This window comes from Drosophila ananassae (genome assembly GCF_017639315.1).
Source record: "Drosophila ananassae strain 14024-0371.13 chromosome 4 unlocalized genomic scaffold, ASM1763931v2 tig00000240, whole genome shotgun sequence".
Classification (NCBI taxonomy): Eukaryota; Metazoa; Arthropoda; class Insecta; order Diptera; family Drosophilidae; genus Drosophila; species Drosophila ananassae.
In genome coordinates, this window is record NW_025319046.1 from 430,521 (window position 1) to 452,877 (window position 22,357).

At 35.5% G+C, this 22,357-nt stretch overlaps 1 protein-coding gene and 3 non-coding genes across 4 annotated transcripts; 1 reads left to right on the forward strand and 3 right to left on the reverse strand.

Moving 5' to 3' along the window:
* Positions 1-8,165: 8,165 nt before the first annotated feature.
* Positions 8,166-8,253, reverse strand: Trnas-uga. The gene has a single exon. It is a non-coding gene; the product is annotated as a tRNA-Ser (tRNA).
* Positions 8,254-12,944: 4,691 nt separating this feature from the next.
* On the reverse strand, positions 12,945-14,905 carry LOC123258009 (NADH-quinone oxidoreductase subunit F-like). Its single transcript, XM_044717935.1, has one exon. The coding sequence runs from the start codon at positions 14,259-14,261 to the stop codon at positions 13,008-13,010; it is 1,254 nt and encodes a 417-aa protein (XP_044573870.1). The 5' UTR covers positions 14,262-14,905; the 3' UTR covers positions 12,945-13,007.
* Positions 14,281-14,353, reverse strand: Trnak-uuu. The gene has a single exon. It is a non-coding gene; the product is annotated as a tRNA-Lys (tRNA).
* Trnaa-ugc lies at positions 14,674-14,746 on the forward strand. The gene has a single exon. It is a non-coding gene; the product is annotated as a tRNA-Ala (tRNA).
* Positions 14,906-22,357: the final 7,452 nt, after the last annotated feature.

The window sequence follows — 22,357 nt, forward strand, 5'->3', positions numbered from 1 at the left end:
CTTAAAAATTCTTCTATCTCCTCAGTTTCTGGTATTGCTGATAAGTCTTGTATTGTTAAATCTTGAATTTTTGCTAAAGATTCTGGTGTAATTTGCTGATACTTCTGTGCCACAAAAAGCTCTGTAAACTTTCTTTTCAGTATTTTTTCCCATCGTTCTTCTAGAGTGGTATGCAGACCTTCCTCAAATTCAAACAACGGAAAAAAAAGGATGATTATTACCTGTAATCTAAGTATATTACTTACATCTGAAAACAGGTTCCCTTTAAAAATAAGTAAGTTAGAAAGGTAGCGGTTTATTTTATCTCTTACTTTTGAGATAAATCTGCCATCAACTAAATGTTCAACTTTAGTGTCTTCTATGATGGGAAACATTAGTTCATACCTATCTTTTATCGCTTCTTTGAGGAAAATCTGAAACAGATTAACACTTTTAGAAAAAACTCTTTCTGCTCGCTGATTATTATGTATTCCACTTAATAGAGCATAATCTTGTGCACATCCACGAAACTCACTATTTATGAAACGTGGGCGAAATGTATAAAAAAGCTTGTCCTCTAGATCCATATCATTATTAAACATACTATTTTTTCGCAACGTCCACAACAAGTTAATGTGATTCAATATTTCTCTCACTTTATTACCATCAAATTTTTCATCTGAAAGCACCCGTAGTATTTCATTCCGAGAATTGAATAATTTACTATTTAAAAGTGCATGAGTTGCTTCGGGATCTTTTTCAAAAGCAACTATTAGATTATCTAAAATATTTTTATTTTTACTTTTATCACCCAAGCAATCAAAGAATGCTAAAACTTCGTCAACATTTGCACAGTTTTCATATAGCTCGGTACTGCAGATTTTTCTAAGGACTCCAATGGGGATGCCCCTGAACTTATAAAACAACCTATTGTTTGCTAACAATAAGTGCAGATTACTTATATCAGAAGCTGCTGTTTTAAGATCAAAAATTTCCCTTAATCCCAAAAAAGTGCTATAGCCATTGCATTCTAATGTATGTGGCAGAACATTGTTAATATCATCAATATGTTTTAAATTATCAATCATATTTTTATCTTCCAACATTGAAGTGAGGTTATCAAACTCGCGTTCACTCATCTCTTTACGCAAAAAATATTTGATTATTAGCATTAAACTAGATTGTGCGCCCAAGTTAGAAGATAAATTATCAATTAAATCCTTTTTTAGAAACAACTTTTTTAAATTGTCTTGCATTACCTTCTTACTGTAGTACCCATTGTACTCATGTCCAAGAAATATGGAGAGGTATTCAGCCATTTGCACAGCAAGTATTTGTTTGTTTCTAAAGGCATCAGACATGTTTTTTACTAAGTCATTATTATCAAACAAATCTATAACATTGGATAACCGCGAAATGCACATATATTTCGGGTTTCTCACTGAAGATTCATTTAACTTGAGCAGTGTTTTAAGTAATCCTATGTCAATATCATTAACTACTTTAATAAGCTTTTCATGTGTGTTATAAATTTCATACAGACGGCGTTCACCATAACTATCTTTTTGGATTAAAGGTTTTAAGTTACTTAGGCCTAAATAATCGAATATGATTTTTGATTTCTCTTTATCGGAAATCTTAGTAGTGACATCTGTCACAAACTCTAGGTGTGTTTCATAGAAATGGAAAGGTGTATCATCTTGTATACTAAAGTCGTTATCTTTAAGAAGTGCTACTAATAGTTTTCTATTACTATCTTTTATCTTAAAAAAAGTTTTAGAGTCTTTTATATATGCATAAAAATCCATATTATGGAATTGAGTAATAGATAAGCTAAAAACTCTACTAAACTTAATTCCTTCCTTAATTCGCAAAGACAAAAAGAACTCAGGAAAAAGTGTAATTTTTGCGACTGTCAACAAAGTACTAATTGATAAATGTAGCACTAGAGCTAGCATTGCACATGGCAAATATAGCACTACTAATGGAGCAATAATAATATACTTTAATGCTTTGTTTATACTTTCTGTATTCCAGATGTTAAAAACCAAGAGACTTAATGCTACAAATGGAGCTGCTGCTATAAAGAACAGTGCTATAAGTGGTAACATTATAGCTTGATATAAACGTTTTCTTATGTGCTTTACTGCCATTATAGTTTCGTAATTACTACTTCAATTAAACATACTTTAAGAATCGAGCTTTGTCAATTTTTATGTTAAACTGTTTAGTACTCACAATCTCGTTTGTGAACCTATAGCTATATATAACGAATGAATTTTTTTATATATTGGTTATTAGTATTTTGTATTTCCTGAACAGTTCCATGGGAAATGATCTCCCCTTCATATAATACTGCTATTTTATCAGCTATTTTAAATGCACTATGAATATCATGTGTAATCGTGATAATTGTAGGGTTAAGATCTCTAGATAATTTTATTATTATCTCGTTTACTATATCTGACATAATTGGGTCCAATCCTGAAGTTGGTTCATCCAAAATAATGATTTCTGGATTGTGTGCAATCGCCCTTGCAAGTGCCACTCTTTTTTTCATTCCACCTGATAGCTCTATTGGAAACATATCTGCTATGCTTTCCTCCAGTCCAACATCATTTAACTTCTCGATTGCTAGCTGTTTTGCCTCTTTTTTGCTGATATTAAAGCGCTTTTTATAATTAAAAGATATATTTTCCCACACTGTAACGTAGTCAAATAAAGCGGAATTTTGAAATAAAACCCCAAATTTATTTTTGCTTTTACTATTTATTTTAACAGACCCTGAGTCTGGAGCAAGCAAGCCGATAATTGTTTTTGTTAATACAGATTTGCCGCTTCCTGAGCCACCAAGTATGACTAATGATTCCCCTTTTAATATATCAAAATTTAGATCTTTTAGTACTGTCCTATCATCAAAAGATAAGCTTAAGTTCAATATTGATATTATGGGGTTACGCATGTATCAAAGTAATCATGTAGTTTGCTAAAATGATCAGTATGGACGATAAAACAACAGTTGATGTTGTAGCAACACCTACTCCTCGTGCACCTTCTTTGCAATGGTAACCGTAATAGCAGCTTGAGACAGAAATTATGGCGCCAAATACAGTTGCTTTTATTAGCCCAGTTATAAAATCATACGTATTAAAGAACTGAGCTGTGTGTTTAATGTATATATTTAAATTGTGGTTAAATTCGAAGACTGCAGTGATACATCCTCCAAATATTCCTATTAAATCTGCACATACTGTAAGTATGGGAAATACTATGATTGACGCTAAAATCCTTGGTGCAATTAAATATTTAAAAGGGTTGATGTTCAAGGTTGTAAGTGCATCTATTTGCTCGGTGATGCGCATTGTACCAATTTCTGCTGCAACTGATGATCCAACCTTTCCTACCATTATTAAGCTGATCAAAACTGGTCCTAACTCTTTAATGATAGTGATCGTAACAAGTTTGGGTATTATCTGTTCTTGGTTAATTAATGGGTCACTCAAGCTGCTTTGTAAAACTATCGCCGCTCCTATGAAAACTCCAGTGAGCCCAACAATTGGCAGAGAGAAAAAGCCTATCTCTATAATTTGTCTTGCTACGTTGCTAAAATAATATGGCGGCACAAGGCAGTGGTATAGAGATTGAATAAAAAATATGAATGCACTACCAAGCCTTAACAAAAAATTGATAAAGTACCTACCAATTATTCTAACACTATTTATATCAAAAAAGCTCACTTTGTATTCATTTTAGCTAGAGGTTAGTCTTACTGATTTTATTAAAATTTTTATTAACTTTATCGCAAAGTATAGCTGAGATATGTTTTAAGTTCGATATACTTGATGTTTTAATTTATAGCTAACCCAAGAAAGGTTTCCCTATGTCATACCGCAATTCATTCGCGGTATAGATTCCACTAACTGGTAGCGGAATGACGGTTTTTCAAATTGTAGAGCCACTTTAGCTATAGAACTCAATTACATAAGCAAACCTTACTTATTTTACTATCCCTGTTTACTTCCTGTAAAAAACATGTTACTAATGAATTGAATTTTGTAGTAGAATGGAGGAAGTTTTGGCAGTTCCAAAAAGAAAAAAGTCAAAGTCAAGGCGTAATATGCATCGTTCTCATCATGCTATTGAGCCTAAGAATGTTGTGGTATGTTCAACAACTGGGGAATTCATGTTGCCTCATAACGTAGCAGTTGATGGCAGTTACAAAGGAAAACGGGTTTTCATCAAGCAACAGGCAGAGTGACTATTATGATATGTTATCTACGGTCAATAATAATATAGTTATTGCACTTGACGCTATGGGGGGAGATTTTGCGCCTCTTTCCGTAATTCATGGTGCTGGTTTTTTTTTAGACAACCTTGTTGACCCAGGCATTAAAGTTTTTTTTCATATTTATGGAGATAAGGAAGAAGTATCTCCTTTGCTTTTGAAATATAAAAAAGTAAGTAACAATTCTGAATTTACTCATTGTTCTGACAATGTCCTTGCAAATGATAAGCCATCTTTTGCGCTGAGACATCGTAAAGACTCAAGTATGAAAGCTGCAATTGTTGCAGTGAAAGAAGGTAAAGCTTTCGGAGTGGTATCTTCAGGCAACACCGGAGCGTTGATGGCAATTTCCAGATTTGTTTTAGGAACATTACCAAATATTTATCGTCCTGCTATTGCCTCTATCTGTCCCACTAAGACAAAAAGCTTCGCTTTGCTTGACCTTGGTGCAAATGTTGATTGTAATGCCGACTCATTATTTCAATTTGCGTTAATGGGTAGTATATTTGCAAAAATAGCATTAAAAATTGACAATCCTGAAGTTGCTTTGCTAAATATCGGCACAGAAGAAGTTAAAGGTAATGACTCAGTGCGCGGCGCTTTTGAGTTGCTTAAAAACGCTCCAGGCATTAATTTCAAAGGGTATATAGAGGCAAGTGAATTTTTAGAGGGTAATATAGATGTGATTGTTGCTGATGGTTTTGTTGGCAATGTAATGCTCAAAACGGCTGAGGCAACCGCTAGTACCTTTATCAATCTAATAAAGCAGGAAGTATTCAATTCGTGGATAGCGAAAATGCTTGTTGGTATATTGTTAAAATCCAAACTAAATAAAGCTTTAACGCGTTTTAATCCCAAAATTAGAAGTGGAGCTATGTTTTTAGGGCTGAATGGTATCATCATTAAAAGTCATGGAAATTCTGATGCTATTTCTTTTGCCCATGCCATAAAATTTGCAGTAAATGCAATTAGTGAAAATTTAAATCAAAAGATAATTAACGGGGTAAGTCATATTGAATAAAAGTTTCATATTAAGCACTGGATCTTACCTACCAAGAAAAATGTTGAGTAACAACGAAATTGCATCGATAGTTGAGACGAGCGATGAATGGATAAGGCAGAGAACAGGAATAGTTCAAAGGCATATAGCAGATGAAGGAGAACTAACGTCAGATCTAGCTGTAAATGCAGCAAAAAGTGCTATAGAAAAAGCTAAAATTTCAGTAGATGAAATTGACTTGATTATAGTTGCTACAACAACTCCTGATAAAACTTTTCCTAGCTGTGCAACGATTGTACAAAGTAAGTTAAAATGTAAAAACGCATTTGCTTTTGATGTACAAGCAGCATGCTCTGGTTTTATATATGCAGTTACAGTTGCTGATTCGCTCATAAAATCTAACAATAGAATTAAATATGCATTGGTTATAGGTGCTGAAATAATGTCTAGGATTGTTGATTGGGAAGATAGGTCAACTTGTGTACTCTTTGGTGATGGTGCTGGTGCAGTGGTGATGAAATCAGAAATGGGTAGAAGCGGCATCATATCAACAAACTTATACTCTGACGGCAATGTGGACATACTATGTACGAACGGAGGGATATCCTCAACTGGTGATTCTGGAAAAATATGCATGAATGGAAGAGAAGTGTTTAAACATGCAGTGGATAAGTTAACAGCCTCAGTAGAGGAAACTCTGAAATGCAATAATTTGAAAATCACTGATATTGACTGGTTAATTCCCCATCAAGCAAACATTCGTATTATTGAAGCAGTAGTAAAGAAATTAGATTTTCCTATAGAGAAAGTGATTAATACCGTTGATAAGCATGCAAACACCTCAGCGGCATCAATTCCACTGGCCTTAGACTATGCAATACAAGAATCAAAAATAAAATCAGGAAATCTGGTACTGCTGATTTCAATAGGTGCAGGCCTGACCTGGGGTTCCGTGTTGCTGCACTATTAGACTTCCTGCATTACCTCCTGTCATCCAAGTACCCTCTTTGTCATTCCAGTGCCTCTTTCTCCTGTCATCCCAGTGCCCCCTTTTGTCATCCCAGTAGCCCCTTCGGTGTCATTCCAGTCTGGAATCCAGTTCTTATTGTACATTCACCTGGTGTAAAGTTAAGTTTCCTGGATCCCAGTGTCAGCTACTCGGATGACAAAAAAAGGAGCACTGGAATGACAGCAGTCCTACGTCATACCGCGATTCATTCGCGGTATCTCTAGATCCCGCTGGGATGACGGTTGTCGTTTAGCCATAAATATTTAAGAAATTTACCAAATAAAAAAAAAGGCAAAAGAAGCCCTGGGGTTATTATCCGCTTTAAAATATTGGCGTTTTTTATGTTTTAAACGCTTGACAAGCGAAATTCAGCTGCTTTTAATTGCAACTAACCTACGCTGCAAACGTTTAAGAAATTTACTAAGCAGAAAAAAAGACAAAGAATCCCCGAGTTAGCTAGTCTTTTACTATCTCTGTCGAGTATTGGCATTTTTTGATGTCTTGTAACGCTTTGTAAGCGCGTTCAGCTTATTTAGATAAAAATCTAGATGTAGATGAAGTTTTGTAAAGACATACAGTATCTATATACTGCAAAAAATTGAACATAAGACGCCGATACATTAAGTAATCCTTACCTTTTAATCTGCAGATTGGCGAAAGCAAATACAATAGCTTCATTTTCATGATAAGGGAGCTGGCGAGGTTTGTCAAGGAAGTTTTTCTTTCCCGTGAATTCCCTTTGAGGTTGAATATTGAAAGTTAACCGGAGAATTGTGGATTACTTTGTATATGTCATAACAAGCCATGGCACTCTCAGCAAAACCACTTAATATTAACTTTAGTTTGCCTGAATAAATAGCTATATCTCCGATTGCATATATCCTATCTCTACTGGTTTTAAGTGTAGCTGGGTCGACAACTATGCGGCTATGTTCTAACTGTATACCCCAATTGTTTATTGGACCAAGATTCATTGACAATCCAAAAAATGGCAGCAAAAAATCAGCGGATATTTCTTTTTCTTCCTTAGAGGCAATGTTTTTTACTATCACTGTGCTCAATTGCCCATTACCTCCTGCTAGTTCGTGTAATTGATATGGCACTACCAGTTCTATCTTTCCATCACTTTCAAGTGATTCTAATTTATTTCTAGTTTCAGGAGTGCAGCGAAATTCCTTTCTCCTATGTATCACATAAATTTTCTTCGCAACTTTAGAAAGTTCTACAGTCCAATCAGCCGCAGAATCACCCCCCCCTGCAATGACTATAGTTTTATCCTGAAAATCGGAAATTTTATTTACACTATAAAATACAGATTTATTTTCATATTCTAATATACCACTTAAGGGTGGACGGTTAGGTTCAAACATTCCATTACCTGCAGCAACAATAACAGCCTTACATTTTACCTCTGTACCTATGCTCGTTATGATAGTAAAGTTTTCACCTTCGTTATTTGAAATCTTTTCTACTTTTTGACTTAAATGGTAAATAGGCTTAAATGGCGAAGCTTGCTCCATTAGTTGCTCAATTAATTTTTGGGCAGTAATTACAGGATAACCAGGTATATCATATATTGGCTTTTCTGGGTAAAGAGCTGTGCATTGTCCTCCTGCTTGATCCAAAACATCTATTATATGACATCCCATATCAAGCATTCCCGCTTGAAAAGCAGTGAATATTCCAACAGGTCCTGCACCTATTATTACTATATCGGTTTTCATATTCAGATGGTGATCTATTTATAGATATTAGCTTTCTTTGCTAACAAGGTCAATTTACAAAGGGATGTATTTTTAAAAGATGTGGCTAGATTAGACAAGATTTCCAGCGTTATGAACCACATAGTCCAAATAAGCTCTAAAAATCAGCTAGCATAGCGAGATGCTGTGCGGACGGAATGGGATTCGAACCCATGGTACGCTCATCACGTACGTCAGTTTTCAAGACTGGTGCCTTAAACCGCTCGGCCATCCGTCCATTTCTTTTCTATCACAACATTTGATTTTAAGCAATCTATAAAAGCTTTACTTGCCCACGCAAAAGTTGCTAAACACACTACTCAATATTTCCTCAACATCAATAATTCCAATCACCGCACCAAGTTCAAATGCAGCAAGCCTCAAATCTTCAGATATCAACTCAATTGGATTATCGATATTAAAACGTTGTAAATGTTCCAGTGCTTTCTGCATGTGATTCCTATGTCTTTGCCGAGTAATCACAGGAGTGTCTCTATCATGCCCAAATTTTTCCTCTGCCTTCTCTTTTATGAGAGAGATCAATTTGTTTGTACCTATTCCCTTTAGAATAGAAACGGGTAAAAGATCTATGCCATTAATTTTTATATCGTGATTATTGATAACATCGTCAGCTTTGCTCAATACATAAATAGTATCGCTATTTACAACGTTGCAATTGATATTAGGACGCTGTTCAAAAGGAAATAGTTCTATTCTTAAATCAGCTTCAAAAGACCTCTTTTTCGCTCGACTTATACCTTCTAATTCTATTGGATCTGAACTTTCACGAATTCCAGCAGTATCAGAGAGAATGATTGGGTATCCGCCAATGTCAATATGAGCTTCAAGTATATCTCTTGTTGTGCCTGCATATTCAGAAACAATAGCAATATCACGCTTGGCTAAGAAATTAAACAGAGTTGATTTACCGACATTTGGTTCACCAGTTATTACAATATGTAAACCCTCACGCAACCTTTCGCCCCGTCTATTATCATTTAAATGCTCTTGTATCAATCGCACGAGAGATTGCACTTCATTATTAATTTTTTCCAACTCACTTTTTTCTGCCCAAATGTCCTCTGGAAAGTCTATATATGCTTCGATTTTGGATTGTATCGTTATCAATCTTTGCCTCCAATTGCTGTATAGTCTCTCCAATTCTCCTGATATCTGCTTAATCGCTTGTTTAGCTTGCATTTTCGTCTCAGCATCAATTAAGTCTGCAATCCCTTCTATTTGCGTTAAGTCAAATTTACCATTTAGAAAAGCCCTAAGTGAGAATTCTCCAGGCTTGGCCATAACGAAAACTTTTGATAATTCCTCCAAGATGATTTTTATAACTGCCTTGCTTCCATGCACTTGTAACTCTATAACATCCTCGCCAGTGAAACTGTTTGGAGCAGGGAAATAGATGATTATTCCATTATCTATCAATTGACTGGAATCATCATATAGATCAACTAAAGTAGCAAATCTTGGTTTAATTTCTTTCTTAATATGAAAATGATTTAAAGCTTTAAGCGCGTAATTGCCTGAAATTCTGATTACTGCAACTCCTGACTTACCAAATACGGTCGATAAAGCGAAAATAGTTTCATTTGTGTTTGTCATTATTTATATAAACTACTTAGCAATGTTATACTTAAGGAACCAAAATACCTAAAAAGTCACCCAGGTGAAAATATTTATTTTGAAAACTGATAATATGATTTATAATGACTGACACAAGTTTTAAATATTTTATGCTCAAGAAATTAGCTTGGTACTGGTCTTTTGTAGAGTTAATTAAAGGGTTTGTTATTACATTAAAATATATGTTTAAGCCAAAGGTTACTTTGAGGTATCCTATGGAGAAGGGCCCTTTAAGTCCAAGGTTTCGTGGTGAGCATGCGTTGCGTAGGTATCCAAACGGTGAAGAACGATGCATAGCTTGTAAATTATGTGAAGTTATCTGCCCTGCTCAAGCAATAGTTATTGAAGCAGAGGAAAGAGAAGACGGTAGTCGCCGCACCACGCGCTATGATATTGATATGACAAAATGCATATACTGCGGACTTTGCCAAGAGGCATGTCCAGTTGATGCAATTGTTGAAGGTCCTAACTTTGAATTTGCTACTGAAACAAGAGAGGAGCTAATGTACAATAAAGAAAAGTTATTGCGTAATGGTGAAGTTTGGGAAGACGCAATTGCACTCAGGTTAAAGAAGAATAGGCCTTATTATTAATGTTCAGAGCTTATAACCCTGTTATCCATTATGATTTAGGGGCAGTGCCCACTAGGGGTGGTGTCATCCCAGTAGCTGATACACAACTGTACGAACATTTGTTTGCGAGGGCAGTATGTTAAATGTTATAGCCTGTTTTGCCTCAAACACAAAGGTGTCATCCCAGTGCTTGACACTGGGATCCAGTAAAATTGATTGTGAACAAGCACACTATACAACATTTTCAATGAAATTACAAAAAAGCTGGATTCCAGTGTCAAGCACTGGGATGACAAAGAGAGGGTTAGACAAAAGGGTCGATAAATGATTAGGATTACTTTTTCAGCCGAACAAAAAGTAAAAGAATACAGTGGTAAAGTTACTGGCTTTGATATATTACAACCGGATGTTTTGAAAGAAGCAATTGCCTTTAAGGTAAATGGTGAGTTGCATGATCTCTCACGTGAAATTGAAGCTGATGCAGAGATAGAGGTGATACAACTGAGTGACGAAGCGGGTTTAGATATAATAAGGCATGATGCTGCTCACATAATGGCACAGGCAGTGAAAGAGCTATTTCCTAATACTCAGATTACTATCGGCCCAACAATTCAGGACGGTTTTTACTATGATTTTGCTACAGGTCGTACCTTCACTACGGACGATCTTACCGCAATAGAAAAGAAAATGAAAGAGATTGTAAAAAGTAACCACAGATTTGTTCGAGAAGTTTGGACTCGCAAGCAGGCAATTGATTTCTTTAGTGATATAGGCGAAAAATATAAGGTTGATATTATCTCATCCATACCAGAGGGTGAAAACCTAACTGTTTATAGGCAAGGTGATTTTATTGACCTATGTCGTGGTCCGCACTCACCATCAACCGGCAGAGTTAAAGCGTTTAAACTTATGAAAGTAGCGGGTGCATACTGGCGAGGTGATGCAAAGGGCCCAATGTTGCAGCGAATATATGGTACAGCATGGAGAAATAAGGATGAATTAAACGCTTACCTTGAGTGCCTCAAAGAAGCAGAAAAACGTGATCACCGCAAAATTGCTAAGGATATGGATTTATTTCACATTCAAGAGGAAGCTGTTGGGCAGGTTTTTTGGCATGAACAAGGATATATTCTATATAATGTTCTTGAGTCTTACATCAGAAAGAAGCTAATAAATAATGGCTATTTTGAGGTAAAAACTCCTATTTTAGTAAGCAAAGAGCTGTGGGAAAAATCTGGACATTGGGATAAGTTTCGTGAAAATATGTTTATTGTTGATGAATCTGAAAGCAAAAAGCTAGCAATAAAACCCATGAATTGCCCCTGTCATGTGCAGATTTTTAATTCTCACACCAGAAGCTATCGTGATTTACCGATACGTATGGCAGAATTTGGTACGTGTCATAGGAATGAAAGCTCAGGCTCATTGCACGGACTGATGCGAGTGCGTGGTTTTACGCAAGACGATGCACACATTTTTTGTATGGAAGAACAAGTGAATTCTGAGACTATAAAGTTTTGTGACCTTTTAAAAGAAGTATATTCAGAGCTTGGGTTCAATGAAATTTCTGTGAAATTTTCAGACCGTCCAGATGTTAGGGCAGGAGATGATGAAGTGTGGGATAGAGCTGAAAAAGCGCTGCTTGAAGCCGTTAAAGAAGCGGGCTTGAGTTATGAACTGAGCCCTGGTGAAGGTGCATTTTATGGTCCAAAGCTAGAGTTTGTTTTGAAAGATGCAATAGGCAGAAGCTGGCAATGTGGAACATTGCAAGTTGATTTCATTTTACCAGAACGTCTGGGAGCTTTTTATATAGGAGCAGATGGGCACAAGCATCACCCTGTCATGTTACATAGGGCAATTCTTGGGACTTTTGAGCGTTTTATTGGAATTTTGATAGAAAATTACGCAGGAAAATTTCCAGTTTGGCTTGCTCCAACGCAACTTGCTATTCTGACCATTACAAATGAGGCTGACGGTTACGCCACAAAAATCAGCAATGTCTTAAAAGAACAAGGTGTAAGAGTCAAGACTGATTTGACCAATGAAAAAATTAGTTATAAGATACGTTTGCATAGTCTAAACAAGGTTCCTATATTGTGGATTGTAGGCAAAAATGAAGTTACCAGTAAAACTGTGTCAGTGAGAAATTTAGGATCGGAAAGACAGGAGTCTTTTTCTTTGGAGAAGGCTATTGAATTGTTGTTAAAAAGTATTAATTTGAATTAAGGGAGTTAAAGTTTGCAAGTTAAAAAGAACAATAAAAACAGAATTAATGGATTCATCACAGCTAAGGAGGTACGCTTAGTTGATCACAGTGGTGAAATGATCGGAATCGTGCTAATAGAACGAGCTTTGGAGCTTGCACAGGGTGTTGGTTTAGACTTGGTGGAAATTGCACCTGATTCAACCCCTCCAGTATGTAAAATTCTGGATTATAGCAAGCAAAAGTATGATATAAAAAAGAAAGCAAGTGAAGCAAAAAAGAAACAAAAAACATTAACTATAAAAGAAATTAAACTGGGTCCTAATATTGGTGATCACGACTACGAAACAAAATTGCGTCAAGCAAGAGACTTACTTGTCCACGGACATAAAATTAAAGTCACAATGAGATTTAGAGGGAGAGAGCTTATAAACACTGAAGTTGGACTGGAAAAATTAGAACGGCTAATTCGAGACACTGAAGATATCGCAAAGGTAGAATTGGCACCTAAAAGAGAAGGGAATCAATATTTTTTAGCTCTGGTTGCTAAGTAGCAAAACGGCTTAAGAAGTATAAGTAAAGTTAAATTATCGCTCTCTCTTTGATAACATGGCGAAAATGTCTTATTAATCCTTGAATCGGCCAAGCTGCAGCATCGCCAAGCGCGCAAATTGTATGTCCTTCTATTTGAGTTGTAAGGTCAAGCAGCTTATCTATTTCATCAGGTTTAATATCTCCTGCCACCATCCTCTTCATAATCCTCCACATCCATCCAGTACCTTCACGGCATGGTGTGCATTGTCCACAGGACTCATGCATATAAAAGTGTGATAACCTCTCTATTGCAGCTATTATATCAGTTGATTTATCCATCACTATTACAGCAGCAGTACCAAGCCCTGATTGTGCAGTTCTTAATGAATCAAAATCCATTTCAATAGTATCGCATATAGATTTTGGAATTAATGGCGCTGAAGACCCACCAGGTATTACAGCAAGTAAATTATCCCAACCTCCTCGCACTCCACCTGCGTATTTTTCAATTAATTCACGTAATGGAATTCCGAGCTCTTCTTCAACATTACACGGGTTGTTTACATGTCCTGAAATACAAAAGACCTTGGTACCAGTATTATTTGGTTTACCAAGAGATGTAAACCATTCTCCTCCGCGATTTAGAATATCTGGAACCATGGCTATAGTTTCAACGTTGTTTATTGTGGTTGGGCAGCCAAAAAGTCCAACACCTGCGGGAAATGGAGGCTTCATGCGAGGAAAGCCCTTTTTTCCTTCAATTGATTCAAGTTGAGCTGTTTCTTCTCCACATATGTAAGCTCCAGCACCCCTATGGATAAACACATCAAGATCATAACCTGATTTGCAGGCATTTTTTCCAATTAAGTTTTCTTTATAGGCTTCCTCAAGTGCTTTTTTCAGAACTAAATATTCATTATAAAATTCACCCCTGATATAAATATACGCAACTGATGCGCTGATCGCTCTGCTGGCCAGGAGAATTCCCTCAAGTAACTTATGTGGCTCATATCGCAATATATCTCTATCTTTACATGTACCAGGTTCTGACTCATCTGCATTGACTACTAAATATGCTTTTGGGAGATTTTTGGGCATAAAGCTCCACTTAAGGCCGGTGGAAAATCCTGCACCCCCTCGACCTCTCAAGCCAGATTTCTTTACTTCATCAATGATTTTTTCTGATCCTAAATCCAGTAATTCCTTTGTTTTTTGCCAACCACCACGTTTTTTTGCACCCTCAAGTAGTGGAGTTTCTTTACCATTTAGGTTGGTGAATATTTTGTCTTGTTCTTTTAGCATGTTTTTCAAAATTTGTGAGTGATCCCGACGCGATTCGAACGCGTGACCCACTGATTAAAAGTCAGTTGCTCTACCGGCTGAGCTACGGGATCATTTCATTTTTCAGCTATACTAAACATCAATACAGTTTTTATCCGTTTTAATCAAACTAAAATTTTCATGTGTGGTTAAATGAATTATATAATATACTGCGTTAGTGATAATTTAGTTAAAAAATTTTTAAAGGAAAACTTCTTGTTAATTTTCAGTTCACAGATTTATTTGGATGGTGTGACGTATAACGCTAAGGAGACAAAAAAATAGAGAAGTGTGTACACCCTGCAGAATTTGTACACTATTTAGCAATAGCCTAATAGATAAATATTTCTTGCATTTCAGCCTGAGTGATTTATGCTTTAAGCAAGAATTACCTGGGGGTATAGCTCAGCTGGTAGAGCATCTGTTTTGCACGCAGAAGGTCAGCGGTTCGATCCCGCTTGCCTCCACCAGTCTATACAGCTCTAGCCGCCACAAAACCTGTCAAAGCAGCTTATTTTAATCTATGAGGATTTTATACTACTTCCCTGAAAATCTCTATTTCTTTTCGTAACTTTTCTCTACACAAGTAATGTTGGTTATTACAATTGTAATATATACCAATTTAACAATAAATTAATCAATAAATGTTAGAATACTAACAATTAATTTATTGGTAACGCCTATGAGTGGAAAAAAGCATGTTTTTAAGATGATACCTGGAAAAGAGGTGTTTAGAAAAACCCCGACTACAAGGATAAAGTGGCCTGAAGGTAATGATCCTACAATGCCTATTAAAAAAGTTGAGCTTGTATCGCTGGATGATAAAAACGATGTAGTACTAGGCTTATTGCCTATAAAACTTTGCAGCAGTTCTTGCCTAGACAGTTACATATGTCTGGAGGAAGAAAATGAAGGAAATCTGGTAGCCAAAGATTATAAAAGTGATTCTAACTTAGATTATGTAAAAGGTAACCATACATTTGTATATTACGGTAATGAGTTGGCTAAGTTATCATATACAAGAGAGCTTGTGCAGCCTTTCAAAACTATGTGTAGCAGTTCTATTAAATCAAAAAAATTGGAATACAAATATGTAACATGGGAAGATTCAGATACTGGCAACAATAAATATTATTTTTCAGACGAGGCAGGAAATATAATCGATTCACCTGACAATGAGGTATTACAAGACATTATGTTATACTACGGTGAGAGACATATAAGAGATGTGCTACTGTTGCTATCAAACGCGTTTACTAAAGTTTTTATTCAGGGCCTAACAGACGGCCAACTAAAAACTCTTGCCAATACTCTTAGTAACGAGCAACTACAAAAAATCATTCCTGAACTGAGCTCAAGCCAGTTGCAGGCCTTAGCAGAGAACTTAACAGATGAACAACTCCAAGCTTTAGTGGATCATCTAACCAATCACCAGCTAAAAACCCTCGCTCAGGAACTAAATCCAGAAAAGTTACAAATAATTGTTCCTATTTTAAATGATACTCAGCTTGAAGCTCTAGTGAGAAAATTAAATTCAGAGCAAGTAAAAGAAATTTTACCTCACTTAAAAGTGGATCAGTTCAAAGCACTTATTAAAACTTTAAATGACGAGCAATTTACAGTGCTTGCAAAAGACTTGGCTGAGCACCACTTGACGATACTCTCCAAAGAATTAGAAGGTGATCAGTTGAAAGCTTTAGTAAATAGTCTGCAAGAAGACCAACTGAAAGACTTAGTTAATAAGCTTGATCCTGAGAAACTCGAAGCAATTGCTCAGGATTTAACTGATTCTAATAGGATCCAGATTATCATTAAGTCTTTAGTTGATAATCCAGAAAAACTTCAAGCTTTTGCTCGCAATATGTCTAATGAGCAGTTTAAAGAACTTTTGGATAACATAGGCGCAGAAGAGCTTAAAGATATTATTCACAAGCTGCCTTATGAAAAGGTGACAGCTGTGATTGGTGATCTTGGCAGTAAAGATCAATCTAAAGCTATTATTGATGCATTAAAAGGGGAACTTGACGAGCAGAGTAAACAGAACAAGGAAATGATTGAGATGCTCAAGCAAATCAAGGACGATATGCCAGAAATCGGACAGGCCTCAGACTTCACAATAGTAGACATTAATAATGACTCACTGTTATTTGTATAGTAGTGATTTATAAAGATAAGTAGTTTTTTATAGGAGGTAACTATTATGAGTAAAAATACAGAATTATATTCTAGTGAAGAAGTTGAATCAAATAATACATTACAACTTCCGAAGCCGGCGTTTAATAAACCAAATTTTGCAATACCAGAAATAAAGAAGATTACTACTAAAAGCGCACCGGATGGAATTGATATAACTAAGGTTATGGAAGAAAAAGAGATTAATGCTATACCGACAATCACGGTAAGCGTTAAGAATCTTAAAAATTTTTATGATGGTCTGATGAAAAGTATTAATAAATATAACGATGATGTAAGTGATGTGATGACAAGCGGCATAGTAGAACCACTGTCATCAACTATAGAAAACATAGGCACAAAGACAAGCGAGATAGACGCTAAACTTAAAGATCTTCAGGCTAGACTTGATGATATACCAGAGATTGGAGAAGCTCCTTCATTACTCCATATTACTGGCGGAGAGAACGGATTGCTTTAATAAAAAAGGTAATAGCTTGCTAGCAGGCTGTTGCTTTCTTTCACATACCATTTCAAGGTAACTAGTTAGTTTCAAAGTTCTAATTTTTTATAGGAGTTAGCATGAATAATAGTAAACAAGAAAGCAAAAACGAACTTAAAGTAATAAGCAAAATAGAAGTTAACGCCAAACCTAAAGGTTATGATGAAACAGTTGCGCGAAATCCAGCGCAGCTTGGTTATGTCCACAAAGCTTTAGATAAATTAATCGCAGAGCTGAACACGAAATTCGTTCCTGAATTGGATGATGTATTGCATAACAATAGCAACTCTATCAGTCAATTAAATGACATGCTAACAGAAGAAAGGAGTAAGCTTGACGAGCTAATAAAAGAAATTAACGATTTAAAATCTTCGCTAGAACCGCCACCAATGGATGCTCCTGAATTCATATAAGAAAAAAAGTAATAGCCCAGTGGGCTGTTACTCTCTCTACATATCGTTTCAATACAGCTGAATTAGGGAATCTGTTTTAAAACTTTCGGCATATAGTTCTCATCATGTTTTGCAAACACTGTATCTGCAAGAAAAGTACTATTATCAAACATTTTACCTTGCACAACAACACCACTTTTTTCTGAAAACATTGGTGGAAGTATCCCTTGATATTTTACCACAACGCTTTTGTTAAAATCTGTCATTTGAAAAATTACTTCACTTTCGCTCCGTATCACGCTATTTTCAACAACCATTCCACCAACACGGATTAGTTTTTGACTATTTTGTAAAACTATTGCCTCACTTACTGTATAGAAAAATGAGATGTTTTCTTTGAGCGTTGTTAAAATAAAAAAGACTATGCAGCTTAAAAAGCAGAAAATTCCTGAAGTTATAAGTAATCGCTTATGTTTCTTCTTCATTATTATCTTTCAGGCTTTCTAGAATTTTTTTACTTTTAATATAGCAAGAAATGGTAAGAATCAGTTCTCCGGTAATCAATGTAAGACTAATAAGGTAAGCAAAAATCACATACGTGTTCATAATATATCGTTAATAAATAACTCACCTGCATCAAAATAAATTAAGCTTTCATCCTTTTGCTGCAACACCAATTTACCACTTTTATCTATATCAGCAAAAATTCCTTCATACAATTTGTCAGCTAACTTTACACTGATTTGCTCATTCATTTTGAATGCTTTTTTTAACCACATTTCTCTTATAGCATAAAACCCATCAAATAGCCATTGCTTTCTTAGCTTATTAAAATTTATTATTAATTCCTTTAACAGATCTATGTTAGACACAGACTCACCGTAATTGCTAATGCACGTTGTTCCTGGAAGTGGTGCATGACTGACATTAATTCCAATTCCTACAATAAGCCAATTCGAATTGGATCTTTTTTCAAGCAATATTCCACTTATTTTCTTGCCATCAATAAGGACATCATTTGGCCACTTATACTGGAGATTTAGACCATTTATAAATGACAGTATAGTATTTCCAACAGTAAGAGCAGTAACAAAAGTCAATTCTGTTAATTTGCTAACATCCGCAATTTTATTCACCAAACCCTTCTCTGTCATCCCAATGCCCTCTGATGTCATCCCAGTGCTTGACACTGGGATCCATTCTTCTTTTTTTCTAGATTCCAGCGTCACGCGCTGGAATGACACCGAAAGCTGGCTTTCATTCAGATAATCGTTAAAGAGGTTTATTACCAAACTTGCATAAAAATTACCCTCGGGAGAAATCCAACTTTTTCCGGTACGCCCTCTACCCTCTGTTTGTTTGTCGGCAATAATAGCGGTTTCATTTGATATTCCTTTATCAATTAAATCCAACGCTTCTTTATTAGTGCTTGAAACTTCTTTGTAATGATGAATATGAAAACCCTCAGGGATCACCTTGTCAGTCCTTTAGTTCAATGAGTGAGTAAAACGTACAAGAAAAGAACGAGGTTGATCAGTGAAGCCACTGAAGTAATAATGAATAGACCCTTAGAATAAGCAACCTTATTACCACTAGCTTTATCAAAATACATAACTTTCATGATATTTAAATAATAGTAGCATGATATCACACTCGCTATTACAAGGATCAAGGACAGGCTGATAAAGCCAGAATTTATTAAACTTTTGAATATAAAAAATTTAGCGATAAAACCTGCAAGTGGAGGTATTCCCGACATCGAGAGTAACAGCACAGAAAGATGAAATGCTACAATTGGGCGTTTCTTCCCTATACCAGATAAATTTGCAATATCACAATCGTCATCGTCAATTTGTACAAGATATGAGAATAGCCCTATGCTTGTGATGATATATATCACCAGATACATTAAGGCACTATCTGTTCCTGCTTGTGTAAAAATAGAAAGTGAAGCAAATATAAAACCAATGTGACCAATTGAACTGTAAGCAAGCAGCCTTTTTAAGTTTTGCTGACGCAAGGCCCCAAAAGCTGAGATAAGCACAGACAATGCTGAAACGTATAAGAAAATAGGCTGAACATAACTTTTTACATTTACTAACTCTTCATTCATCAATCGAATTAAAAATGTTACAAGTGCAGCTTTTGGAGCTGTAGAAAAAAACGCAGTTACTATGGTAGGTGCACCTTGATAGACATCTGGAGCCCACATATGAAAAGGAACAATAGCAAGCTTGAAACACAAACCAATTAGGACAAAGACTAACCCAAAAACTATTCCATAAGTTATCTGGTGGTTTTGCAAGAATGAACTGAGCTCAGAGAAATTGACTTGTCCTGTATATCCATAAAGCAGCGACATTCCATATAGCATAATGCAGGAAGATAACGCACTGAGTGTAAAATATTTCACTCCTGCTTCGCATGAATAAGCTGAATCTTTATTAAAGCTCGCAAGAACATACAAAGATATACTCATCAACTCAAAAGCTAAATAGAAAGAAATTAAGCTATTTGCTGAAACTAAAGTTATCATGCCAAATAGCGCAAAAAGAATCAGTATTGAAAATTCATATTTATAGTCATATTTTGATAAATTCAGCATCAAAAGTATTAAAATTCCTGTGCTGAGAATTAACCCTTGGGCTGACCTGATGTATAAATTGAGTTTTAACAACGAATTAAAGAGAAAAATTTCATTGTTTTCTGCCGAAATAATTAAAATAATCAAAGTTACCACTGTGCAGCCAAGTGCTAGTAAATTGATAGTGCGGCGGTTAAATATAATCCCAAGCAGCAGCAACACTAACGAGGAGATAATAGAGAACGTTTCCGGCAATATCTGTATATAATTCATAGCGCATTATATTTGACTAACAAATTTGCCATACATGGCTTCAAATAATTCAGTGCAAGGGTTGGGTAGAATCCAAGCAAAATAACAAACACTGCAAGCAGAATTAAGACAGAAAATTCTATGCTATCCAAGCGGTTATTTAATAATTTAGAATAGCTAACCCCCCATATTATTTGCTTACATAAATTCAGCATATAAACTGCGCTTAAAATAGTGCCAAGTGCGATAAATCCTGTAAAAAACCCTAGGCTCTTAAACATTCCAACCATAGCCAAAAACTCACCTGCGAACCCAGATGTTCCAGGTAGCCCTATTGAAGCTATTGAAAATAAAATGAACATAAAACCAAATTTTGGCATTGTGTTTACTATGCCAAAATATTTTGCAATCTCCAAAGTTCCAGTTCGAGTATATAGCATTCCAACACATAAAAATAAAGCAGCAGAGATAAGGCCATGACTGATCATTTGAAATATGCTACCCAGTACTCCTTCCTCACAAAATGAAAAGAGGCCAGCAGTAACGATCCCCATATGTGCTATTGAAGAATAAGCTATTAACTTCTTTATATCATCTTGAGCAAACGCAACTAGAGAAGCATATATCACCGCAATAATGCTCAGCACAACAACGAAATTTGAAAAATATAAACTTGCCTGAGGAAGCATTGGAATAGAAAACCTTAAAAATCCATATCCCCCCATTTTAATAAGCAAGCCAGCTAAAATCACAGATCCAGAAGTTGGTGATTGCACATGCGCATCAGGAAGCCAAGTGTGAAATGGAAACATCGGTACTTTTATTGCAAAAGAAATAAAAAATGCAATCCACAGCAATGACTGCACTTCAAGATCAAGGTTTGGCACTAATGTAGCTAATTTTTGTATATTAAACGTCCCAAAAGTGCTATAGATGTACACCAATCCAAGTAAAAATAATAATGAGCCAGTTAATGTATAAAGAAACAACTTAAACGTTGCATATACCCTGTGTTTTCCTCCCCAAATGCCAATAATAAAGAACATTGGTATTAAAACAGCTTCAAAAAACACATAAAAGCTTATAGCATTCAGTGAAACGAAAAAACCGACTACAAAACTCTCAAGCAGTAGAAATAATGCCATATATGGCCTAAGGGTTGTATAACTCATTTTGCAGTTGTAGAGTATACAAATTACAAACAAGAAAGTTGTAAGCAGAAGGAAAAGCAACGATATACCATCTATCCCTATTCCAACATTTCTAATTGGGTAGCTGACAAACTGAAAGTCCGCATCGTTATAATCAAATTCTATACAAGCTACAATGCTAAGCAAAAATGGAAGTACAGCAAAAAATAGAGCAAGGAATCTTAAGTGTATAGATTGATGATTAATCCTGATTAAGGATAAAATCAACGCTCCTATCAGTGGAAGCAAGAATATACTAAGTAACAACACCTTCTATTTAATTCCAATAATATATAAAGCACCGATTATTAAAGTAACAAACATAATAAATGCATAATCAAATATATAACCAGTTTGTAACTTTATAGAACTTTTTGAACATTCATTAACCAACCTTACAATACCATTTGGCCCAAATGAATCAATAGCCTTAACATCAAACTTCCATAGAAGCCTAGATATAAACCTTATCGGTGCAATGATAACAAACTCATACACCTCATCAAAGTACCATTTATTCTGCAAAAACTTAAGTAAAAATTTACTCTTAATTTGCCTAATTACTTGATATTGGTAAATTAGGTACGCAAGTGCTATTCCACTTAGGCTTGCTAAGGTTGGCAGTAGTTTTATAAAGAAATTATGAACTCCATGCTCATCAATAACTACTAAACTTGATTTCCAAAACGCATTACTAGTTATGTTCAAAATATTTGCTCCCCACACTCCAGAAAATACCGAACCAAAAGCAAGTATCAGTAATGGTATAAGCATAATCTTTGGTGCCTCATGTATATTAATTTTACTTTGTTTTTGGCTGTGGAACACAAGAAGCAATAACCTCCAAGAGTAAAACGCTGTGAAGAATGCAACAACTAAGCTTATTACAAAAGCAAAGCTATCCGTGCTATAAGCATGTTCAATTATCAAATCCTTTGAGTAAAAACCTGCAAATGGAAATATTCCAGAAAGCGCAAGAGACCCAA